Raw genomic sequence first — 21,111 nt, 5'->3', positions numbered from 1 at the left:
AGACGAAATCTGTGTATCTAGCATTTCGGTGTAGATGTCTGGATATCAAATGAAAGCAGTAAAAAGGGAAGAGAGTAACAACAGTAAATGGTTTAACTTCCTAAACTGCAGACATAGGGTTCCACCTTGGAGCAAGACAAACATATTCATGTAGTGAAACACAAAAAATTACCATAATTTATCTATTGCAAGAGCATTAGAGTGAAAGAAATTAACAGAAGCATTACACCAAGTGACATTTTCATTTATCTTGCATTTAAAGGGTCAAAAATAGCTGTACATCGATTATACAGAATATGACATTCTCAGACCAATACAAATAATGAGTATCCTGGAAGTCAAAAGTATTGTCACTTCAAGCCCTTTCTTTTCAAATTACTGTGCCTCAAACAGTAAAGTCTGGATATGAACATGTCTTCCACACTTTTGTTTAATGTGCATCTGCATATTGCTTTGCTATGCAAGTGTGCATTCCATTTCAGTTTTGCTATGGCTCCTTATAGGTTTGGAGTTTTATTGTGTGTTTAGGTATGTAAAAATATATACAAGACCCAATATGTTGTATCTTCTAGTTATTATGTGTACATGCATGCACACATCACTTGGGCCTGTAAACTGCAACTGGTTACAATGAGGGAGCAACTGAACAGCAGTCAGGTTATAAAGATCTTACTGCCCACTTTTCATCCCTGTAACTCTACCTTAATCAATTGTTCTAGCAAATTATGTCAGTTTAAAAATATAAAATAAGCCAACTAATTTCTGTCTAGACTGTTGCATCTACCACGGTTGCAGCTGTCCACCATCTATGCACCAAAAGTCAGCCAATGCTGATTCCAAATCCAGATTTAAAAGGAGGATGGTCGGGCATGGGACTAGCAACTCCGCCCCATAAAACTGAGTTTGAAAAAGAGAACCCAATGAATGAGAGACTGGAAACTTTAAGCCTGTAAGAGAGAGGATCTTCATTAAAGAAGATCTACAGTGCTGTGTGGTGAAAGCCACAAGTATGAGGAAATCATAAGGGTGACTTGCCTTTCATCAACCAAGAGCATCGGAATGTGAGGACCATGCACAAGACAGGGAGAGCAACAGAGATAGCATTAGCAAAAACTGCAGTTTGACCCACCTGGGCATCAGTGAGATAAGATGGGGTCAATCTGAACATAGAAAATTGTTGACCGGAGAAATATTGTATTCAGGATGTGAAACATATGATGCACCTCACACACAAAGGAGTATTTTTCATGGTATCAAACAGTGCACGGAAAGCAATGACTGGATGAGAAGAATGTGGCCCAAGAATCACCACAGCATTGTGCATTGTTCAGAACAAGGAAGGAGGAGATCAAGATGAACATCATCCAATGCTACACTCCAATAAATCATAGTTAGGAAGAAGATAAAGACCAGTTCTAAAGTGTATTACTGATCAACTTGAAGTTATTCCCACAGGAGCCCTCAATACAAAGACTGGATCAGACAACATGGGATATCGACAAATAACAGAAATCTACGGGCTAAGAAAAATGGATGAAAATTGTGAGCAACTGGTGGAAATGTGTTTATTGAAAATCCTAGTAACTGAAGGCAGGACCTTCCCTCACAAAATAATTCCTAATACATGGATATCACCAGACCATGTGGCAGGAAAACAAATCAACATCAATATTTGCACTTCCAGAAAACTTAGAAGCTTCTTGCAAGATGTGAGGAGAGAAGCAGATGTACCAGCTGACACCACCTACTTGTTTCCAGTCCGAATCTCAAGCTGAACAAAAACTGAATGGCGACTTCTGAGAACAGGCTGAAGTACAACAACGTCAGAACCTCTGGAACTTCCAAGATTCTATCCATGAACATTAAAATCAGATTGTTTAACTCAAACATGGAGTCAGTGGATTCTGTATGGAGCAGAAACATGGAGTACAAGAAAACTATTAAGAAAATGCAGACCTTCATCAATGTCTGCATAAAAAAAAATCCTTCAGATCCAGTTCCCAAACATGACCAGTAACAAAGTTGTAAAAAGGAACTTACTAGCTTCCTGAATAAGAAGTGACCAGAAAAGAGACAGGGCTGGCTTAGACACACTCCGAAAGCAAATAAGCAGGCAGGCATGGAGAGCTACTGTTGACAGCCTTTACCCCACTAGTAATAACAGGCAAAAACTAACTACCCATGCAAAAATCTGGTTCTGGTGGAAATCTGGAGCTGCTGGGAAAATGCAAGGACAATGAGTGGGCCACAATTGTCAAGAAGGTCAAAGGCAAACAAGTTTAAAGTGGCATCAAGAAGATGCTGATGCCAGTGATACTCTAAGGACCATGCAGATGGACCCAGAATAGAGAGAAAGAAATTTCCAGCTTCTGCTCAGAGACCAGGATGCAGTGGATTCTCTCGATCATTCCCAAATGTAGCTGCTTTTCCAAGTATGCTCAAAGACTAGGCAGCACATAAGATAGAATTTGTACTGTTGCAAACCAAATCATCCAGTATACGCAAATATTCTCAGAGAAACTTGGGAGGTAATGAAAAATTTAAACTTAACCTATGAATATATTAAACTATTAATGGTTATCAATTATTTTAATATTACATGGCTATTTTTCTGAATTTCGAAAGTTACATCATTTGTGTTGACAAGTAATAGATTACAATATTTTGAACACTTGACATACTACGTCTGGTTTAGAGAAAAATGGGCAATAAAACCAGCCTTTAAGATTGCTGTTCTGTACATTCCACTTTACCTAACAAACAGAGAACAATCTTATCTTAAATGTGATGTAAAGTCAGTTATTGCATCATAAAACTGGAGGCATCTTCGCAGCCATAAACTGGAATATTAGCTCTCACGCAGCAGCATCCCTGACCCTGAATAATCCCAACATGGGGATGCTGCTGTCACCTTCAATGGAAGGAAGTAGGAACAAATATTAGAACCAATTACCTATCTCTACACTCAATATGTAAGCTATGATGAAAAACAACTCTTTTCTCCTTAAAAAGGTAAAAAAGAACACATCATTATCAATAAGAACAAAATAATACTCTATATTTTTACAATAACATACTGATATGAGGCTCCTCTCATTGCACAATCCCCATCAAGCACTGCACGATTACTCTACAAACTTCTACTCTGTAGGCTCTACCACAGTCAACACTATAATGCGGAGCTTGGGTTTCCCCTCTTTCTGTGAACCCAGGACTTGAATAAACCTGGAGGACGTGTGTCACATGGATGAACAAGGAGGACATCTGACAAGGCAGGTCAATAGAAATGCAGTTCAAATGTAGACTCTGTTAGCCAATGAGCTAGAACCTCTATTAGACAAGGTTTTGCTCCATGACCATATTGCTTTTTGGTTCATGTGGGGTTACAGCCCAAGTAAGCCTTTCTAAATATAATGCGTGATCAGATTTCTGGGGTTTTGCGGTCAAAATTGTCCAAACGATACCTTTAGGCAAAACAGAAAAACTGGAGATCAGAATGCAGATATATCAGATGCCATATCAGATGCTCCAAACCGACCCACCATCTCAGCTGAAGTCCTGGGTTTTTCCCCACAATTCTACTCTTTGGAAATGGCTGTTGATTCCTGTGCTCTAAGCAGTCCTGTTAGTGACGTCAACACAGTTGCGTTATTCACCGTCCTCCCGTGTCCCCCGGGGCAAAGGCAAGACGCTCATCCGTGTTAATCATTTTTTTGGAAGGACTTGTATAAGAATGCTTTACTGAACCATTGCAATGTTGCTATGGCATGGAGTACAGCGGGAAAAATGTGCACTTACATAGAGAAAAGAATTCCAGAGCAGGTCTTTTCTGATAAATAAGGTCTTTGATAACAAATAAGAACAAGTAAGTCTCTCTCGTAAGAACTAAAGAGAGGCCAATTGTGCATGGCAAGTGAATATGACTACGGTTAATCTATGTTCACAAAAAGGGGTGTGTAACTGTAGAGAATGCATTCATGGCAATGGGCAGACAAGTCCAAGGGCTCTCTGCTTGACCGCGATCCAACAAAAGCAAGAACTGCATATTCTTCTAGTATCAGCACAAAAACCGTGAGGGGGGTCAACTGCTTGCAACTAGAACCAAGCAAAACATTAACTAAATTGAAATATAATGAATGGGTTGTGCCAAAACCCTGCAAAGGAAAATGAATATTGCATTTTATTAGTCTGAGGCTTTACTTTCTATGGCTTTGGAGATGAGTAGGGAAAACTATAAATACCATCCAGAGGAAGAGGAACACAGGAAGACTGAAGTGAGGAGTCCCTCGCAGACGGTTTCTAGTCTCTACAGTACTGAAATGATGTGACTTTTCACCATGGTCTCCTCCGTATTTAACACTGATTTACAGCAGGCTACTGGTTTCTCTCACAGTTGCAATATCTTCCAGAGTGTAATACACATTTCAGCAAATTTTAACCCATCTACTAATGATAAAACTATAAAACAGAAGACATGGTTATTTGCACATTTCAGTCTCTGGAAGCCAACCTGTTAATTGTTATTTAAAGGTATGAGTTGGACTTGGTGTCAGTCAAACATCCGAAGATGTTCTAGTGAAACCACATAGCAACTGTACATCAGTATGAAAAGTAGGGGAAATGGATGGTAAAAATTCTGATTGTCATGGTAAACTTGTGTATGGGTTTGGCCTTGACAGGTGGGGAAATATTGCTGTGGAACCCCCACCCCCCCATACATACCCTTGACTTCATCTCACATGTAAACAGCCAACAAACCCTTTGCATACTAAATATCCATAACACAGTTCAAAAATTAAACATTAAAAAGTTAAATATGCATCCCTTCATTAGAAACAAAACTGTCCCAGTCAAATTGAGGCTCTCTGGTTCTGGATCTTCTGTCTCCTGTCCAATCAGAAGAGCAGGCTCTGCCGTCGGGATATGCTGTTCACTGGAAAGACAACAGGGAAGCAAAGTGTGAACACAGGTAAAAACTTGTGGTCCTTTGCTCTAAGGTGGCCACTGACTCCACGTTGAGGAGGATGCATTGAGACAGCAGGATTTTAGATTTACCCTCATCTTGAAAGCAGTTAACACACTGGCTCATTAAATCACCGCAATTAGAGAGACTGAAGATAAAATAAAGACTTGCAGTTGAAATAGGCAGCAGGTCATTTCTGTGATGGGTAAACATCAACCAAACTGCTCTCAGCATGGACTTACACCCTTAACTGCTGTTCCACTTTAAGGGTAGTTTTAAAATCCTGCAATGTTTCAAAATGTTCTCTTTGACACAATGTCAAAGGTCACCGTATTCAAGTCACATGCTTGGTGGTTCCTGTTCACGGCATGGCAATTGAGGGGACAAGCAAGAGGGGACATTTTCAGTCAAAAAAATGAGTTAGGGAAATGAAGCAAACAAGAAGGAACAGCACAAAGAGACCAAATTTCAAGACCACAAAAAGAAGATCCGAGGGCCAAAACAGGGGGCATGTGAGCACAACATCTTGAAAGCACAGGGTCTCCCGTGCCTGTACTGTACGGCTGGTCAGTTTCTCATCCTTCTCTAATGAGACAGACGGGAAACATAGCATGCCTCTCAGACAGAGCCTCTGTAGATGCTGGAGAAACCTGCAGCTTGTCATCTTCATGTTCTAACCATTATTCCTCTGGCACCAAATACAACAGGGAGCAGGTTCTACAGATCATTCCAAGAGTCTGAAATTTACAAATTCATTCAGTGGAGCACTCAGCATGTTCTCTATTGTTTCCATGGAAAAAAGTATGTAGGTAGAAACAGAACCATTAACAGTGTCCTTGCCGATCAAACACAACACCATAATCAAAATTTTCAAGAATACTTAACAAAAAAAAGTCTCATCAGTGAATGTACTGAAAATAAAAAACCAATCATGGGATCTGGAAATTGTGGTCAATGCATTACGGCCACAACTATATTTTCATAATCCTCTTAAATTTATTTGTGAAGTCTGACTTTTTCATATGCTGGAAATCAAAGTATTCCAGGAAGTTCTAGAATGTGTTTTTCAAGAACTTCACCGTGGCTGGCAGCCATATGAATTTCTACCATGTTCTTAACCCTAATTCTAACCCCTAACCCAAACACTCACCTTCTCCAAAATTAATAAGGTTAAGTTTTAATTTTGTGCAACTTATGCTCCGTAGGGAACAAAAAAAGCCTAACGAGAACATACTTATTGAATTTATACTAGTAACTGAACTGTAAAAAATGTTATTTCAAGCAGGCCCTCATTTGCTTTGCTTGGCTCTGTGTGCTCTGCACTTAGAAGTGGAGAGCCCTCTGCCCTGTGTCCCCCCAGCTTCTAGGAAACTGATGGGTACTTTTCCTGATGGGTAGTGCTGCTGAAAAGGCGGCCACACAGAGGCTGCCTGACTGTGCGGCATCCTACTCTCCAGCCACGTCTGATTTACAGCGCTCGGTCCGGCTGAATCACACAGCGGGAGAGGGGAGGGAGCAGAGGCGGAGGGAGTGGGCAGAGGACCACTGAGGAACACACACTACAGCAAATAAAAGAAATAACCATTCACGGAGAGTGATTCCCGCGGGTGAGCTCTACCTACGAAGCAGAAGCGATATGTGTGTGTGCGTGTTGTTTCCAGCCATTAGCACGTTAGCGCAGCTCTTCCAGCTACGGTTCAGTGATGCACGCAGACATGCTCAGTCTGCTGCTTTCTCTAATGATGACAGCGGCCAATACTGTGAGCCCTAAGGTGAACACAGAGCAACATAGTACATACGGGCTCTAATTAGGACGCAGAGCGGAGCGAGTGGTCTCCGAAACAGAACTTTCATTACCATACAATCATTAGACCACACGGTACTTTCAATAATTTGCAAAATACAATCCAGTGGATATAAAAGTGTATGCTTTGCAACTGAATTACCTTAACGGAAGCAATCTGTGATACATTCAAACTAAATAGGGAATGCATTAAAGTAAAAATAATAATACAGCCTATGACAGTGATTTACATGGCATCATTTTCATATAAATAGCGTAGGCTTCGTCAATAAAATAACTCTGCAATATAATAACTAGGAATGGTTATAATTTTTATTTTGTTAAAAGTGCACCAAGCTGTGAGAGCTGGTACAAAGGACAAGAACAGTACAGTACTCCAGAGGATAAGAGGTAAAGGCTGTAACTCCTTTGTGGTGAGAAAAAGAGAAGCAAAGAGAACAAAATGTACCTAAGGTGTGCCGGAACCTTAGGCATCTCTGAAAGATCTCTGGAACACAGTGATCAAGTGTTAAACTCAGAGACGTGTGCAGAGCTGTTACCATACCAACAAACATAAGCACTGGAAGCACAAGGACATTGGTCCAGCAACACGCTGGAGCTCACGACGGTTGATACCACTGCGTGTCCCTCAATATTACATGCACTGTGTTAACCTGTTGCAGTCACAAAACCATCACCAGAATTCATGACATGATGGGAAAGGTAGGCAAGCAGTGAGGCAGAAGGATCTACCAGGGGGATTCAAAATGCAGAAAGAGAGTAGAAGAGGTAGCCAGAGGAGAACGGTGTGGAAGATAGCAGGGATGACCTAGAAGAGGAAAGGGTTCCTCGTTTGACAAAGTGGAAGCAACGGGCAAGTCAGGTCGCCCAGCTTTGTTGCACACCAGAAGTTCCACTTACTAAATGAGTTTTTTGGATGTCCAAGTCAAGTGCAGTAAAGTGAAAAGGTCAAAGGTCATGCACGATTACCCTGCCTGTGCAGCACATCTCACTCCTGAGATTTACAGGCTTCCTTGCAGGTTCCCACAAATAGACCTCCTCGCCTCACAGATACGATTCCTGTTACAACAAGGCGTTAATATAAGGACGGACATCACAAGCAAGGTGCGTGTCGGTGCCGGTTAACTCACCAGAATCAGACAAGGAGCTTGTTCGCATCCCAGGCTCTTTTTCCAGCTGGATGTCTTGAAGTGCAAAAATAGAAGTATCTGACAGAGAGAGATTTCACACTTTCAGGTGCCAACAGCAACCTTAGGATGAACACAAATTAAACTGCCAAAATCAGAGCCTTCAAAGTCTTTCAGAAGCATGCAAAGTGGCATGAGACATTGAGTGTGAAGTTCAGACAGGAGCCAGTATAGGAAACAGGTCTGTTACATTGTACAGGTGGCAGCTGTTATGTTGTACTCTTACATAAGGCACCTTTAGTAAGGGTTATTCATATAACTGTATACATCAACTCAGCACACTCAAGAGTATTTTTATGGTGATACCAGGGCCTCCTTAATCTTTAAACCCATTAACGGATTGGAAACAAGGGTGTACTTTATATCAGAGCGAATCAACACTTGCCCCTTAAAGTTATCAAAGCGTGCATGTCTGTCCGAGTATTTCAGCATATCTGTGGTGTCACTTGGGGTGTGGAGCTTGTCTGTGCGAGACACTCACTGTCAGGCAGTGCGAGGACCCTTCCTCCCAGACTCCGAAAGTACGGGTGTCTCATGGCCTCCTCGGCAGAGATGCGCTTCTTTCCCTCGAACTGAAAATGCATACGCACGTCACAACACACCGAACTGAGAGCAGACACGAAACAGCATGGTAAATTATGACCACACACAGAACCCAACACACACTGCGTAGGAAACTACATACTGCATACAGCGCCTCCCCTCAGCTCACGACTGGAACCGAAGCATGTTCGTAACTCAATGCGTGTGTAACTCCAAAAGACGCTTTTTCCCCCACTACATCACAATCAATGAAAGCTTAACAATATACACACACACACACACACACACACACACACACACACACACACACACACCTTCTGAACCACGTGTCCCATACAGGGTCGCGGGGAACCGGAGCCTACCCGGCAACTCAGGGCATAAGACCGGAGGGGGAGGGGACACACCCAGGACGGGACGTCAGTCCGCCGCAAGGCACCCCAAGCGGGACTCGAACCCCAGACCCACCAGAGAGCAGGACCCGGTCCAACCCACTGCGCCACCACGTCCCCACAGCTTAGCAATACAGATGTCCATTAATGTATGTGGGAGTTGGGTTCTGTAAAAATATCAAATAAAACTTAATCGGACAAGTTCTCGGTATCATCCTGCCCTGGTCGCGGTGGACCTCCCTGCGAAGTCATGCTCTCCGAATTCAAACCCCTGTCAGAAACCGAAAACTCCGCCCTCCTGCTGTCACACAGAGCCACCACCTGCTTGCTAGATCCGATCCCATCGACACTCCTACAGACCACCTCCTCGCAACTCTACACCTTCATCTCCAAGATCATTAAGTCCTCGCTCTCCCGTGGTTGCTTCCCATCTGCCTTCAAAACTGCCCCCTGATAAATAAACCCTCTCTGGATCTTAACTCAGTCCAAAACTACAGGCCAGTCTCTCCTCCCTCTTCTGTCTAAAATCCTAGATCGGACAGCCTGTTATCAATTATCTGAATTCCTCACCCGGAACCATTCCTCACCCGTGCCCCCTCCTTCCTATTCGATGGATATCAGTCTAGATTCAAAGCTGTAATTCCACTGAGACAGCACTTCTGACAGTGTCTGATGCTCTCCAGTCAGCTAGAGCAGCCTCCCTCTCCTCAGTCTTCATCCTCCTCGACCTTCTGGAGCATTCGACGCTGTCAACCACCAGATTCTACTCTCCTTTCTTGGTCAGCATGGCATCAAAGGAGCGGCACTAAAATGGTTTGAGACCTACCTATCTGACACATCCTATCAAGTGGCTGGACAGGGCTTCAATTGTTCTCCTCTGCCTCTCTCAACCGGTGTCCTGCAGGGTTCAGTACTGGGTCCTCTGCTCTTCTCAATCTACACTTCCTCCCTCAGCCCTGTCATCGTCTCCCATGGATTCAACTATCACCGCTACACTGACGATACCCAGCTCTCCCTCTCATTTCCACCTGGAGCAGACATTTCTGCGCACATCCCCATCCTGCATTGGCCATCCTGCCTGTCGAACATCTCTACATGGATATCTCATCACCACCTGGAGCTCAACCTCTCCAAAACAGAGGTCATACACCTCCCAGCTGACTTGTCTGCCAGTCATGATCTCTGGATCAAACTGGACAACTCACTCAATTTGCCTACTTCCTCAACTAAGAGTCTGGGAGTGATGATTGACTCAAGTCTTTCTTTCTCTCAGCACATCAAAATCACAACCCGGACCTCCAGACGCATCCTGCATAACATCCGCAGGACCCTCCTTCCCTCACAACAGACTCTGTGCAGCTACTTGTCCCAGCCATGGTGACATCCCCCCATATGGACTACTGCAACTCTCTCCTGTCTAGCCTTCCAACTACTGGCATCAAACCTCTACAGCTGATACAGAATGCTGCTGCCCAAATTGTCTTTGGTTCGCCGAAGTTTTCCTATGTATCTCAACTCCTTGTTTCTCTGCGTTGGCTTCCTATAGCTCCCCACACAACATGCACACAATGTCTACAACCGTTTGTCCCGAGCAGGGTTGCAGTGAACCGGAGCTTATCCCAGCAACACAGGGCGCAAGGCTGTGGGGGGGAGGACACACCCCGGATGGGAAGTCAGTCTGCCACAGAGCACCCCAGACCCATCACACAGAGGCCCTGGCCATACGCCCCCCCTTCCTATAGCTGCCCAGTTCAAATTGAAGACCCTGGTTATGGCCTACAAAAGCATCAACAGAACTGCTCCAACCTATCTACAAGACTTGATTGTCCACTACACCCCAATCAGACTGCTACACTCTTCCACATCTGCCCGCTTGGTGGTCCCTCACACGAAAGGTAAAGCACGAAGATTCTTGGTTCTGGCTCCGTTGTGGTGGAACAACCTCCCCCTCTCTCTCAGAAATGCTGAATCTCTGTCCACATTTAAGAAGGGTCTTAAAACTCACCTCTTCCGGACTCACTTTGTCAATGATCTCCTAACTTCATGTAATGTGTAAATGCTCACGCACTATAACTGAGATCATGCCTGTTAAACAATGGATAAAGCTTTACACAGCAACTCCTGTAATGTAACGTAAACATTTATATATTTTTTTAAAAATTATTACTAGGAAGGAGTTAGATGTTATCCTCACAGTGCAGAGACTTTCTCCAGTAGTGACCATTTGTTCGGTAATAACATGGGAATGTTTGTTGGTTAAACAAACTGCATTATTCGCTCAGATGAAGAGTAGACTACATTTCAAGAGTCATTCATACAACAATCCAGGTAAATTTCAAAGGTTTCACAAACTGTTCCTCACAACTGTATGGCTGAAACATTTACAGATGACATTTACTAACAACTATCCAGAGATACATGTCCATTATCATCCTTTTTTGATGGTTAATGTTAAGTGACCAGATGGTGTGTTTATGTGGTAAATCAGTCCCATCCTCTGGACCAGTAAAATAGCCAGGATTTTAAGGTCAAATACTTTCTGAAACATCCTACAATTAAATATCCTTTCTCAACTCCACTGTTACATTCTCCTGTGGCACCAGAAGCGCAGCAGAAAGACAGCACTGTCTTGCGCACGTAAAGCACACCGTAATGAATTGGAGATGGTGAACATTAGGAATTTTTTGTTCTTGGTAATTTTAAAGTCGACTGAACTTTAATGTTACTTCACGTGATTAAGACACAATAAAATAAACCGCCATCCCATCCAGGGAGTTCCCTGGCTCACGCCTGATGTTTCTAGAATAAAAAAAATCCCGGAACCCTGCACTGTATTGATGAACCAACAGAAGTTACAACAGCAAATTTTTAAATTCATTTTGTATGGATGAGTGACCCATTGTAAGTAGTGTATCTAGCAGTGAAAGTCACCTTGGTGAATAAGGTGTGTGGGCTCATAACACTACATTGAGTTCAGTGGAAGTTGCTTTGGAGAAAAGCATCTGCTAAATAAATAAATGTAATGTAATGTAATGTAATGTAATTTCTGCTTCATCAGATGTTTTTAATAGTACCTAAATTCGGAATAAGTCAGAGTACTAAGTAGTATTAAGCTTTTACTGATTCTGGCACAGTGCGTGGGCTTACAAAAAATTCTTAGATACAAACAGACTTCCAGCCCTAATTGCATGCAAGTTTACATTTACATTTATTAATTTAGCAGACGCTTTTCTCCAAAGCGATGCACAAATTGTATTTTGCTGAGGTGTACATTACATTAAGAGAAAGAGACATGGCTGCAGACATGTGATTCTTAAGTAAACCTAGTTTGTTACTTTCCGCTTGATGCACCGATGTTCATTGCTTGAGTAGGTGCATAAAACGTAGGATAGATGAATCCTGATAAAAAAAAAAAAAAAAAAAAAATTGCAGGAAGGTTTTTTTTTTTTTTTTTAGAAAGTACAAACATTTATAGCTGGGAGCAGTTCATATTCATGCATTTGTAGACAATAACCAAGATCTTGAGTTCAAAAAACATTTGTATCTCAACTTGAGATACAAATGGTTTTGAGAAGATTGTACTGACAGCACTGCATTGCCCTTATTTTTATGTATACAGACAAGACAATACAGTGCCTGGGCATGACCAGTAAAGTCATGCATATGAGTCCATTATATGAAAAAATAAATGTGTGATCCACTGACCATGTGGACAGAGCCAAAACGGGGGATTATTAAGGAGGGTATGCGATGGGGATGCATTGGCCAAGGTCTCACCTGCAGAAGCTTGGAAAGCAGATCCACACCTTCATTGTCCAGTCTGAAGGAAAAAGCAACAGGACACAGCTCAGGTAAGAACTGGGTCCATGCTACAGCAAAGCCCACCCCCATCCCTTCCTATCTATTACATTAGAAATGCATTCCACGCTGTCTAATTTGGGCAGAAAAGCACGATGGGAAGATTTGGACAAAATGTTGTGAAGGAGCCTCACAGCACCTGGGAGTGTGGTTGTGGAGACAGTCTGGTTTGTAGCGGGGGTAGTTGTAGGAGATGAATTCCTCATTGGAGGTGATGCCAGGCCAAGTCTCCTCCGTAGGCGTACCTGAAAGCACAGGCACGCTGGAACGGTCACAGAGAGCCCACCCCACACAAAGACCCACGGTCCCCAGCATCCCGTGCACAAGGCAAAATGAGAACACAAGTGACTCAGTACACCCTGCCTCTGCTTGCTGTGGGAGGACTATATGACAAATGGAAAAAAAGGACAGCAACTCCCTTGAGGGAGCACACTGGTGTATAACAGGTGTTTACAGTGTCGGTCTTGGCTGGAGATGGAGAGTGGCGCTGAAGAACAGGGTGAGACTCACCCAGCAATTTGAAGATAAAGTGCAGCTCTTCCTCCACAGTGGAGCCAGGGAACAGCGGCCGTCCTGTGGACATCTCATAGAAGATGCAGCCCACACCCCTGAGAAACAGACACCATCTATTACCCTTCAGCAAAACCAACAGCATGCACCGTTCAATGTCAACATAACAACACAGCAGAGTAAATAACTGTACAGTGAACACGGTACGGAAAGAACAATCAAGCTCCTATCTACATATCTCCCCAGACTTGACCACTTCTCATTTTAACACCATGTCATCAATCACAAGATGACAAGTTAATAGATTGATCTTTGACCCCATGTCTCCAATGAGCCCAGAGATGCAGTGAAAGATTAATTACAGATTAATTACAGCAATCCCCCAAAGAACAGAAACCTAAATAGCAAAATTTCTATAGTGGTATAAGAAAAAAGGTGTTCCATGTCAGCCCCTTTTTGGGGTTACAGGGATCATTTTTACAGACATAAATAATCTGATTCAGGCACCAGGCTGCTGCTTGGGCTACATGTGCATATTATTTTCCAGCCATTTTGGTGCAACAACAGACAATTTCATCTGACAAATCATGGTAATATGGCCAGTATCACACGCGATCTGTTGAGTGCAGGTATTATTTGGGAATTATTATCACAAATATGATCAAATGTGTCAGTGTGAGAATTAATATTGCTATTATTAACTATACTAAGGGGGGGCGCGGTGGCATAGTGGGTTGGACCAGGTCCTGCTCTCCGGTGGGTCTGGGGTTCGAGTCCGGCTTGGGGTGCCCTGCGACGGACTGGCGTCCCGTCCTGGGTGCGTCCCCTCCCCCTCCGGCCTTTCACCCCGTGTTGCCGAGTTAGGCTCCGGCTCCCCGTGACCCCACTCAGGACAAGCGGTTTCAGATGATGTGTGTGTGAACTATACTATATATTATTAATACAGAATAACTTTATTCTGATGTAGGTCAACTTTGTGGCTCTCTAAATTCATTATTTCTCCCATAAGAAATAATGATAATGTTACCCCTCTTACATGGTTCCTGTAAGTGTGATTACACAGAACAAATCAGGCCCGTTAAGTTGGGGAAAACCGTACTCTAATTTCGTTGGCAAAGGGTGAACTATAACCCAGGCTTTTGTATCTCCATTAAAGTAAACAGGCTCTGTACATCGCCCTGAACTGATCATAAATTCATACAGAAATTTAACAGCTTAAAGGCTTGGATTGAATAAATATAAAATATAATAAAGTTCAGCCCATCTCATTTAATGCTTATATTGGAAGAAAAACAGGTGACGTGTCTTTTTTAATGCGGCGAAAACCCAGCAGGTCAACAGTCAGCCCTTACCACATGTCTATCTGCGTGGAGTAGTCAGTGCTGCCCAGAAGGATATCTGGTGGGCGGTACCATAGTGTCACCACCTCGTTTGAGTAAGTTTTGGTGGGAATGGACTTGGCCCGTGCTAAGCCTGGACGCAAAGAGAGGGAACAGACACAGAACGATGAGCAAGGGTCACCTCTCCAGTCCCTCTGTGGGCAAATATGTATGTTCCATTAATTAGAAACTCATATTGACCGCTCGGGGAACCTCTTTAGATGCATTACACCGTGACGTGATGTATTGCAGACATCTCCGACCAGACTGGAAATAATTATGCAATCCTTCATTCCTCACACAGAATGAGAGGAGACAGAGGTAGTGGACATCCATTCTTCATTAAGAATACCGCTGTTTCAAAAGCCACACGTCCAACACAGAAATATAGAATGTGTTCACTTACCGTGTCAAATTTATACCAGATTACTTTATTGATTATATGTGCTATTATGCAATGTTTAACAGCACCAATAAGCTGTTCAGTTCAGATACTATACATCCACACAGAAAAATAAACAAGGTTAGGCAGAAGGCATGCAGTGCTGTATGTAAGAATAAGAACCCTTTGTGTCCCTCAGTTTTACCACAAAATGGTTATTTAATGAGAAACAGTCTCTCAGTAGTTGCCCTTTAAATCCAAAGGCAGCAGCTCTAACCACTACGCTACCAGCTGCCCCTATTTTAGATTTTATAAGTTTATTTCAATATTTTATGCAAGAATAATGACCATCCCTGTAGGGTTCACATACTTTCACGCAGCACTGTACGGACGTGCCGATACAGAGAAGACGGAACGGTGGACAACACTGACCGAAGTCGGCCAGCTTGAGCTCGCCACGTTCATTGATGAGCAAGTTCTGGGGTTTGAGGTCTCTGTGGAGGACTTTGCGCTTATGGCAGTAGTTGAGCCCACGCAGCAGCTGGAATAGGAAGAGCTGAAGAAACACGCAGAGACGTGAGCGGCTGCCCCAGAGACACGACGTGGGGGGGCTGAAGAAGGGGGTGGGGTTGGGTCACTCACAGTAGCTCCATCACATTAAACACGCTCTCCTGGGCCGCGAGCACACATTGCAAAAAGATTTAGAGCCAACGTGCTCCTAGGAATAAAAATTAATAGGGAACAACCAGACATGCAAGAATGCTGGAGCGACATCACCTATTGATTATATGCATGCACACACACACACACACACACACACAAATTTTATATATATGTAATATGCATACACACTGTATATATACATACACAGTTTTTGTTTTCTATGTATCTAAATTTTTTTAGTTTAGCTATTGGACATGTCACATGAATGGTTAAAGTAATTAGCTGAATAAGCAGTGAAATACAGTGGAAAAACTTTTTAGCTCCAAAATGCTGTGAAAGAAGTTATGACACTGCATGATACAGTGACACAGAGGGCTTCTTTCAGTTCATCGGTCCTTTTTTTTCCAGCATCCTCTGTGATTCAGCTAGATTTGTCACATCCCCGAGCCCATGAGGGAAGCGCGGGCTGCACACTGCTGCTCTTCACCTTGACGTTGTGCATGTTGATGCAGCTGCCGCAGTCATCGAGGTACTGCTTCAGGTCTTTATCCTGAAAGGGAACACAAACACACACACACACACACACACACACGCATACACGCACATTACCGATCCCTCTGTCATGTTCATGGTCACACGAACGCAGGCGGTGCGAGATAGCAATTCCAAAACCGAACGTGAGATAGCACAGCTACATCGTTACTGCAAAAATCCCTGGAGAGGTGACAGAATGACGGAGGAATCCGCAGGTGTGTGTGAGAGGCGGGGGGGGGGGGGGGGGGAGGTTAACAGTCCGTCCCTGACTCACCAGGTACTCAAACACTAGCGTGAGGGACTTCTGAGTGTGGATAATGTCATGAAGAGTCACAATGTTGGCATGCTTCAAGTCTTTCAGCAGTGACACTAGGAGAGCAAGAGGACAGTTAGACCGAATTGAGGCTGAGACTGCAAATGTAATGAGAAGGTGTGGAGTGCTGTCCCACAATGCACTGCAGCCCTACCCTCTCTTATGGCAGTGCATGGGGCCCCCTCCTCGTGCTCCAGCCGGATCTCCTTCAGGGCCACCAGGTTATCCGTCAGCTTACTGCGGCCCTTATACACAGTAGCGTAGGTCCCCTGGGAGAGGCAAAGCAAAGTCACAATCGGTCGGCCTGGAAAACACACAGGCAAAAGCTACAGCACACTAACAAATTTACTGCACTTATGAGAGAGGGGAAATGCAGCACCTGCAGGGAAAAGTTTAAGTCTGAGCTGTACATTAAACACACACGGAGGAGGAGGAGCGCACAGACAAACGGGAGCTTCTGATGAGGTCAACCGCGAGAACTGGCTTCGTACCTCTCCCAGCTTGTCCAGCTTGACGTAAGTCTCCAGTTTCCCGAAGCCGATCTCTGACTGCAAACAAAACACAATGCAGACAACTTTCATAGCAGAAATCAATGTTACACTGCTGGTCTGTCACCTTTCGACTGGCACCATCCCAAGAGGTCATCCGAGATCCCTCCGTAATAACACTCTTCTGCGGTTACTCAGCAGCAAAAAACAGACGCTTCTTTTTTGCAAAAGCCACTGCTTGTGTCACTTGCCAGCTACTGGTTACATCAGACTTTACTTTGAGTAATGACCGTTCCAAGGAATTTCATAACAACGAGATCTGTATTTTGCACAGTCTACCGCTCTGAGGAGACACCGTGACTCCACGTCCTGGTTCATTGCTATATTGACTACTGTACAGTTACGTCTTTTCGCACATGTATTATGTGAAACTACAGTCTTTAATATGTGTGGAAGAGTAAAACGAAAAACAGGGAAGGGAAGGAGTCATCGCAGTACCAGGGACACCCTCCGCAGTCGGCGGCTCAGCGGCTTGTCAAACAGGGGGCTGTTGAGATTGAACTTCTCCAAGTATCCATCAGGCAGCCGGATGTCCGCTGGCAGGGACAGGCGCTTGTTAATGTCCTGAGTGAAGAGAAGTAGGAATACAAATGAAGGTCAGGCAACCCAGGGCATGTTAACCTGCGTGCTACGACTGCATTCGGATGGCCGCTGGGTGGTTTTAACCGGCAGCCTACAACTGCGGTCAGGGGACGGCTCCTCACTGCTCAACAAGAACCAACTGCATACTGACTGAAGCTGTGAATGAAGCACCAGCACTGACAAAAGAACAGAAAGCAGCAATTATCTTGATTTGTTTGTCAGCTAGAGGCTAATGCACCCGATTCACCAATGAAAGATGAAAAACGTAATGAGGCACGGAGCCCCATCGCTGACCTTCATTATAGGCAAATAGGGTATTTTATTACAGCTTCATTCTTACTATTTATTCAGGGAAGTACAATCACCCTGAAATGCCTAACGCTTCACTGGGGAGCACAATGAAGATCGATGCCTGAGCAGTGTCAGGGTCATTATGGAAACTCGCTCTGTTCCGCGAAGCACAGAAGGGCGACTAGATCAACACACGCTAAGCATGTTGTGCAGACGCATTATGCAAAGGACTAGAGCACGGCTAAGTGCTGCGTGCCAATAATTGTCCACGGATCTAAATTTAAAGAGCGTGGCACGAAAAGGTGCTGTACCCTCGAACGTGAACTACCGGCTAAAAACACGGCATGCGATTTCCATTCATTCGCTTTACATTTATTCATTTGGCAGACGCTTTTCTCCAAAGCGACATACATCTCAGCAAAAATACAATTTGTTTATTATATTAAGAGAAAGAGACAAGGCTGCAGACATGTGACTCTTAAGTAAACCTAGTTTGTTACCTTCCGCTTGATGCACCGATGTTCATCGCTCGAGTAGGTGCATAAAACGCAGGATAGATGAATCCTGATAACCTCTGATAAAAATTTCTTTTTTTTTTTTAAATAAGATACACAAACAATCACACACAATGCCGGAGTAGCGGCTGAATAAAGGCTGTATCTGGGGATTCTCATGAAGTTACGGTACATGAACATTTACACCATACATGAGCTGGAGAGATCTTGGGTGAAATGGGTCCGGAAAAGGTGAGTTTTCAGACCCTTCTTGAATATAGATAGAGTTTCAGCAGTTCTGAGTGAGAGGGGAAGGTCATTCCACCACAACGGAGCCAGAACCGAGAACCTACGTGCTTTACCTTTCGTGAAACTTTTACCTTTTACATGAAACTGTAGTGGTTATGCCTGTCCAACCACACTGTGCTCCTATCTGTAGAGTCATTTATTGGCTTCAAGAGTATTTTTTTAAATGAAACACCAAGCAGTTGTGTGACTCATTTTCCAGACTCTAACGATTAAGCCTATTCAGTTACAGCAGCCTCCAAATTGCATCATCGATCTGGAATCAGTTAGATGAGGAGAAAAGTGAGGTCTTCCCCTTGCCTTAAGGCTCTTGAGTGCGCATTCAGCCTTTAACCAATTACCAGATCAGTGTAATACAATCAGTGGCTTTCATTTCATTCTTAATCTCTCTCTTGCAGGGATACAGTACAGTGTACACACAGACAAGTAATTTCTTGGGCTTCCTTTCAACTCACACACACACACCATCTGAAACCGCTTGTTCCATACAGGGTTGCAGAGAGCCGAAGCCTAACCCGGCAACACGGGGCGAAGGGCTGGAGGGGGAGGGGGGACACCCAGGACGGGACACCAGTCCGTCGCAAGGCACCCCAAGTGGGACTCGAACCCCAGACCCACCAGAGAGCAGGACCCGGTCCAACCCACTGCACCACTGCGCCACCACACCCCCCCTCCTTTCAACTCGGTTTCTCCTTTTTAGTTTTTATAAAAACACTAGTGGGAAGGAAGATGAGAACTTACATGAAAGTAAAAACTACAGGAATTTCAACACATGCACACGTCCCTCACGTAACAGGTTACCGTACAACAAAAAACCGCTGCGATTGCTTATGAATATGTAGAATGGCATTTTCGCCCGTTACCTTTTACTCCCACAACGGGTATGCCATTCTGCAAAACAGCACTGCCGTTTCTGTTTCTGCCCTTCAGTGTCGTCAATCAAGCTATTTTCCAGATAAATCAAATATATAAACCTCTACATTACTCTGAAAACAATGATGATTAGTATGAACACAGGCTTAATCTTGTAATCAAATAAAGACCTTCTAACGTCACACATTCTTCAGTAACATTATACAGCACCTCTTACAGAAAAGTGCCCTGATGCTTTACACACCAAAGCTGTCTCTTAAAAGGTAGAAAATGGGCGAAAGGCTTTAGAAAACACTGCACAAACAGAAAGACATGGACTGAATAGGAAAAATGTAACCTTAAGGGTAAAATACAATAAAATATATTTTTTTTTATCTGGAAGCTGGTGATTTTTCCTAGAAGAAATAATGAGAAAATGACCTCCACGCAATGAAAATCATTTAACGGGGTGATTTCATCGAAAATTAACCCCGTAATGCGAGCGAAAGAACCAGCATGACAGCAGCGTTTCTGACCTTACAAACGGAAAGGCAGACTGAACCAAGCTCTTGCAACATCTGGCATTTCTACCAGCAGCTGCAGCGTTACTTGCTGGATATAAAAAAAATGTTCTGTCGAACATATTTCCATGTTCATAAGCTCATAATTCTAGACTCCCATTATTAAGAAAAATAAAATAATGGGCAATCACTCCTGTAACATTCTACTAAAAGACACAGTGGTTGAGAGTAGAGTGCACAGTATGTATGTATGTATGTATGTATGTATGTATCTGTGTGTGTGTGTATAAAGTCTTGGGAGGAGCACCTCTGTAGAGATTTTGCGGGCCGGGTTGTTCCTCAGTCGTACTCGGACCGGGCTGTGCACTTCATCGGAGGAGGTGGCGGAGGCTTGGTCGCTCTCCCCGTCTGAGCCCATCTTCACATCCTCGTGGACTATTTCTGGATACACACACACACACATAAACACACACAGACACACACACAAACAGCCAACCTATTCATTGTTAAACACGCATAATATGCCTCCGTTACACAAACATACAGAGCCCTTAAATATCGCAGCCGTTAGACAAGTATGCGCGTCTAATTTTCCACCACAGAGATGCACGTGCTCACACAGACACACACCTCTCACTCACAGGGTCAGGTAAACTCATCGCTAAGATACATCTTCTGACCCTCCTCTCCATTCCCCCCCTTACTTCATCTCCGTCTGCAACCTTTTAAAGCCAGAAAATATGAGGGAACGTCGCCACGTCAATGTCCCGCAAAAGTCCTGTGCGCTCTCTGGATGTGTCCATCGGGGGCGTAGCGCTCGTTACACAGGGTTTCATTCCTGGTGCTCCGTGGTTTTATAAACTCTGTATTTCTCTGTGTCACCCACGTGCACACACGCTCTCGGGGAGTTCTTCACACAGACACGCATCCACACTCGCACGGCACGCGCACAAACAAGCACGCATGCAGGCGCTCTTCCCGCCCACGCGTGT

At 43.9% G+C, this 21,111-nt stretch overlaps 1 protein-coding gene across 3 annotated transcripts in view; it reads right to left on the bottom strand.

The window, feature by feature from the left end:
- Window positions 1–1,708: 1,708 nt before the first annotated feature.
- Window positions 1,709–21,111, bottom strand: part of cdk16 (cyclin dependent kinase 16) — a 34,937-nt gene continuing 15,534 nt past the window's right edge. For all 3 annotated transcript variants that reach the window (XM_018752906.2, XM_018752909.2, XM_018752908.2), the window contains 14 exons: window positions 20,427–20,560; window positions 17,512–17,637; window positions 17,017–17,073; window positions 16,680–16,794; window positions 16,487–16,581; window positions 16,166–16,228; window positions 15,448–15,571; window positions 14,607–14,727; window positions 13,255–13,352; window positions 12,884–12,989; window positions 12,664–12,706; window positions 8,436–8,526; window positions 7,898–7,975; window positions 1,709–4,933 (listed from right to left, as the gene is read on the bottom strand). In XM_018752906.2, the coding sequence (XP_018608422.1) occupies window positions 4,896–4,933; window positions 7,898–7,975; window positions 8,436–8,526; window positions 12,664–12,706; window positions 12,884–12,989; window positions 13,255–13,352; window positions 14,607–14,727; window positions 15,448–15,571; window positions 16,166–16,228; window positions 16,487–16,581; window positions 16,680–16,794; window positions 17,017–17,073; window positions 17,512–17,637; window positions 20,427–20,560 (1,289 nt within the window). In that variant the 3' untranslated portion in view covers window positions 1,709–4,895. The remainder of the gene's footprint in view (window positions 4,934–7,897; window positions 7,976–8,435; window positions 8,527–12,663; window positions 12,707–12,883; window positions 12,990–13,254; window positions 13,353–14,606; window positions 14,728–15,447; window positions 15,572–16,165; window positions 16,229–16,486; window positions 16,582–16,679; window positions 16,795–17,016; window positions 17,074–17,511; window positions 17,638–20,426; window positions 20,561–21,111) is intronic.

This window comes from Scleropages formosus, chromosome 1 (assembly GCF_900964775.1).
Source record: "Scleropages formosus chromosome 1, fSclFor1.1, whole genome shotgun sequence".
NCBI lineage: Eukaryota > Metazoa > Chordata > Actinopteri > Osteoglossiformes > Osteoglossidae > Scleropages > Scleropages formosus.
This window is presented reverse-complemented; position numbering and strand designations above follow the sequence as displayed.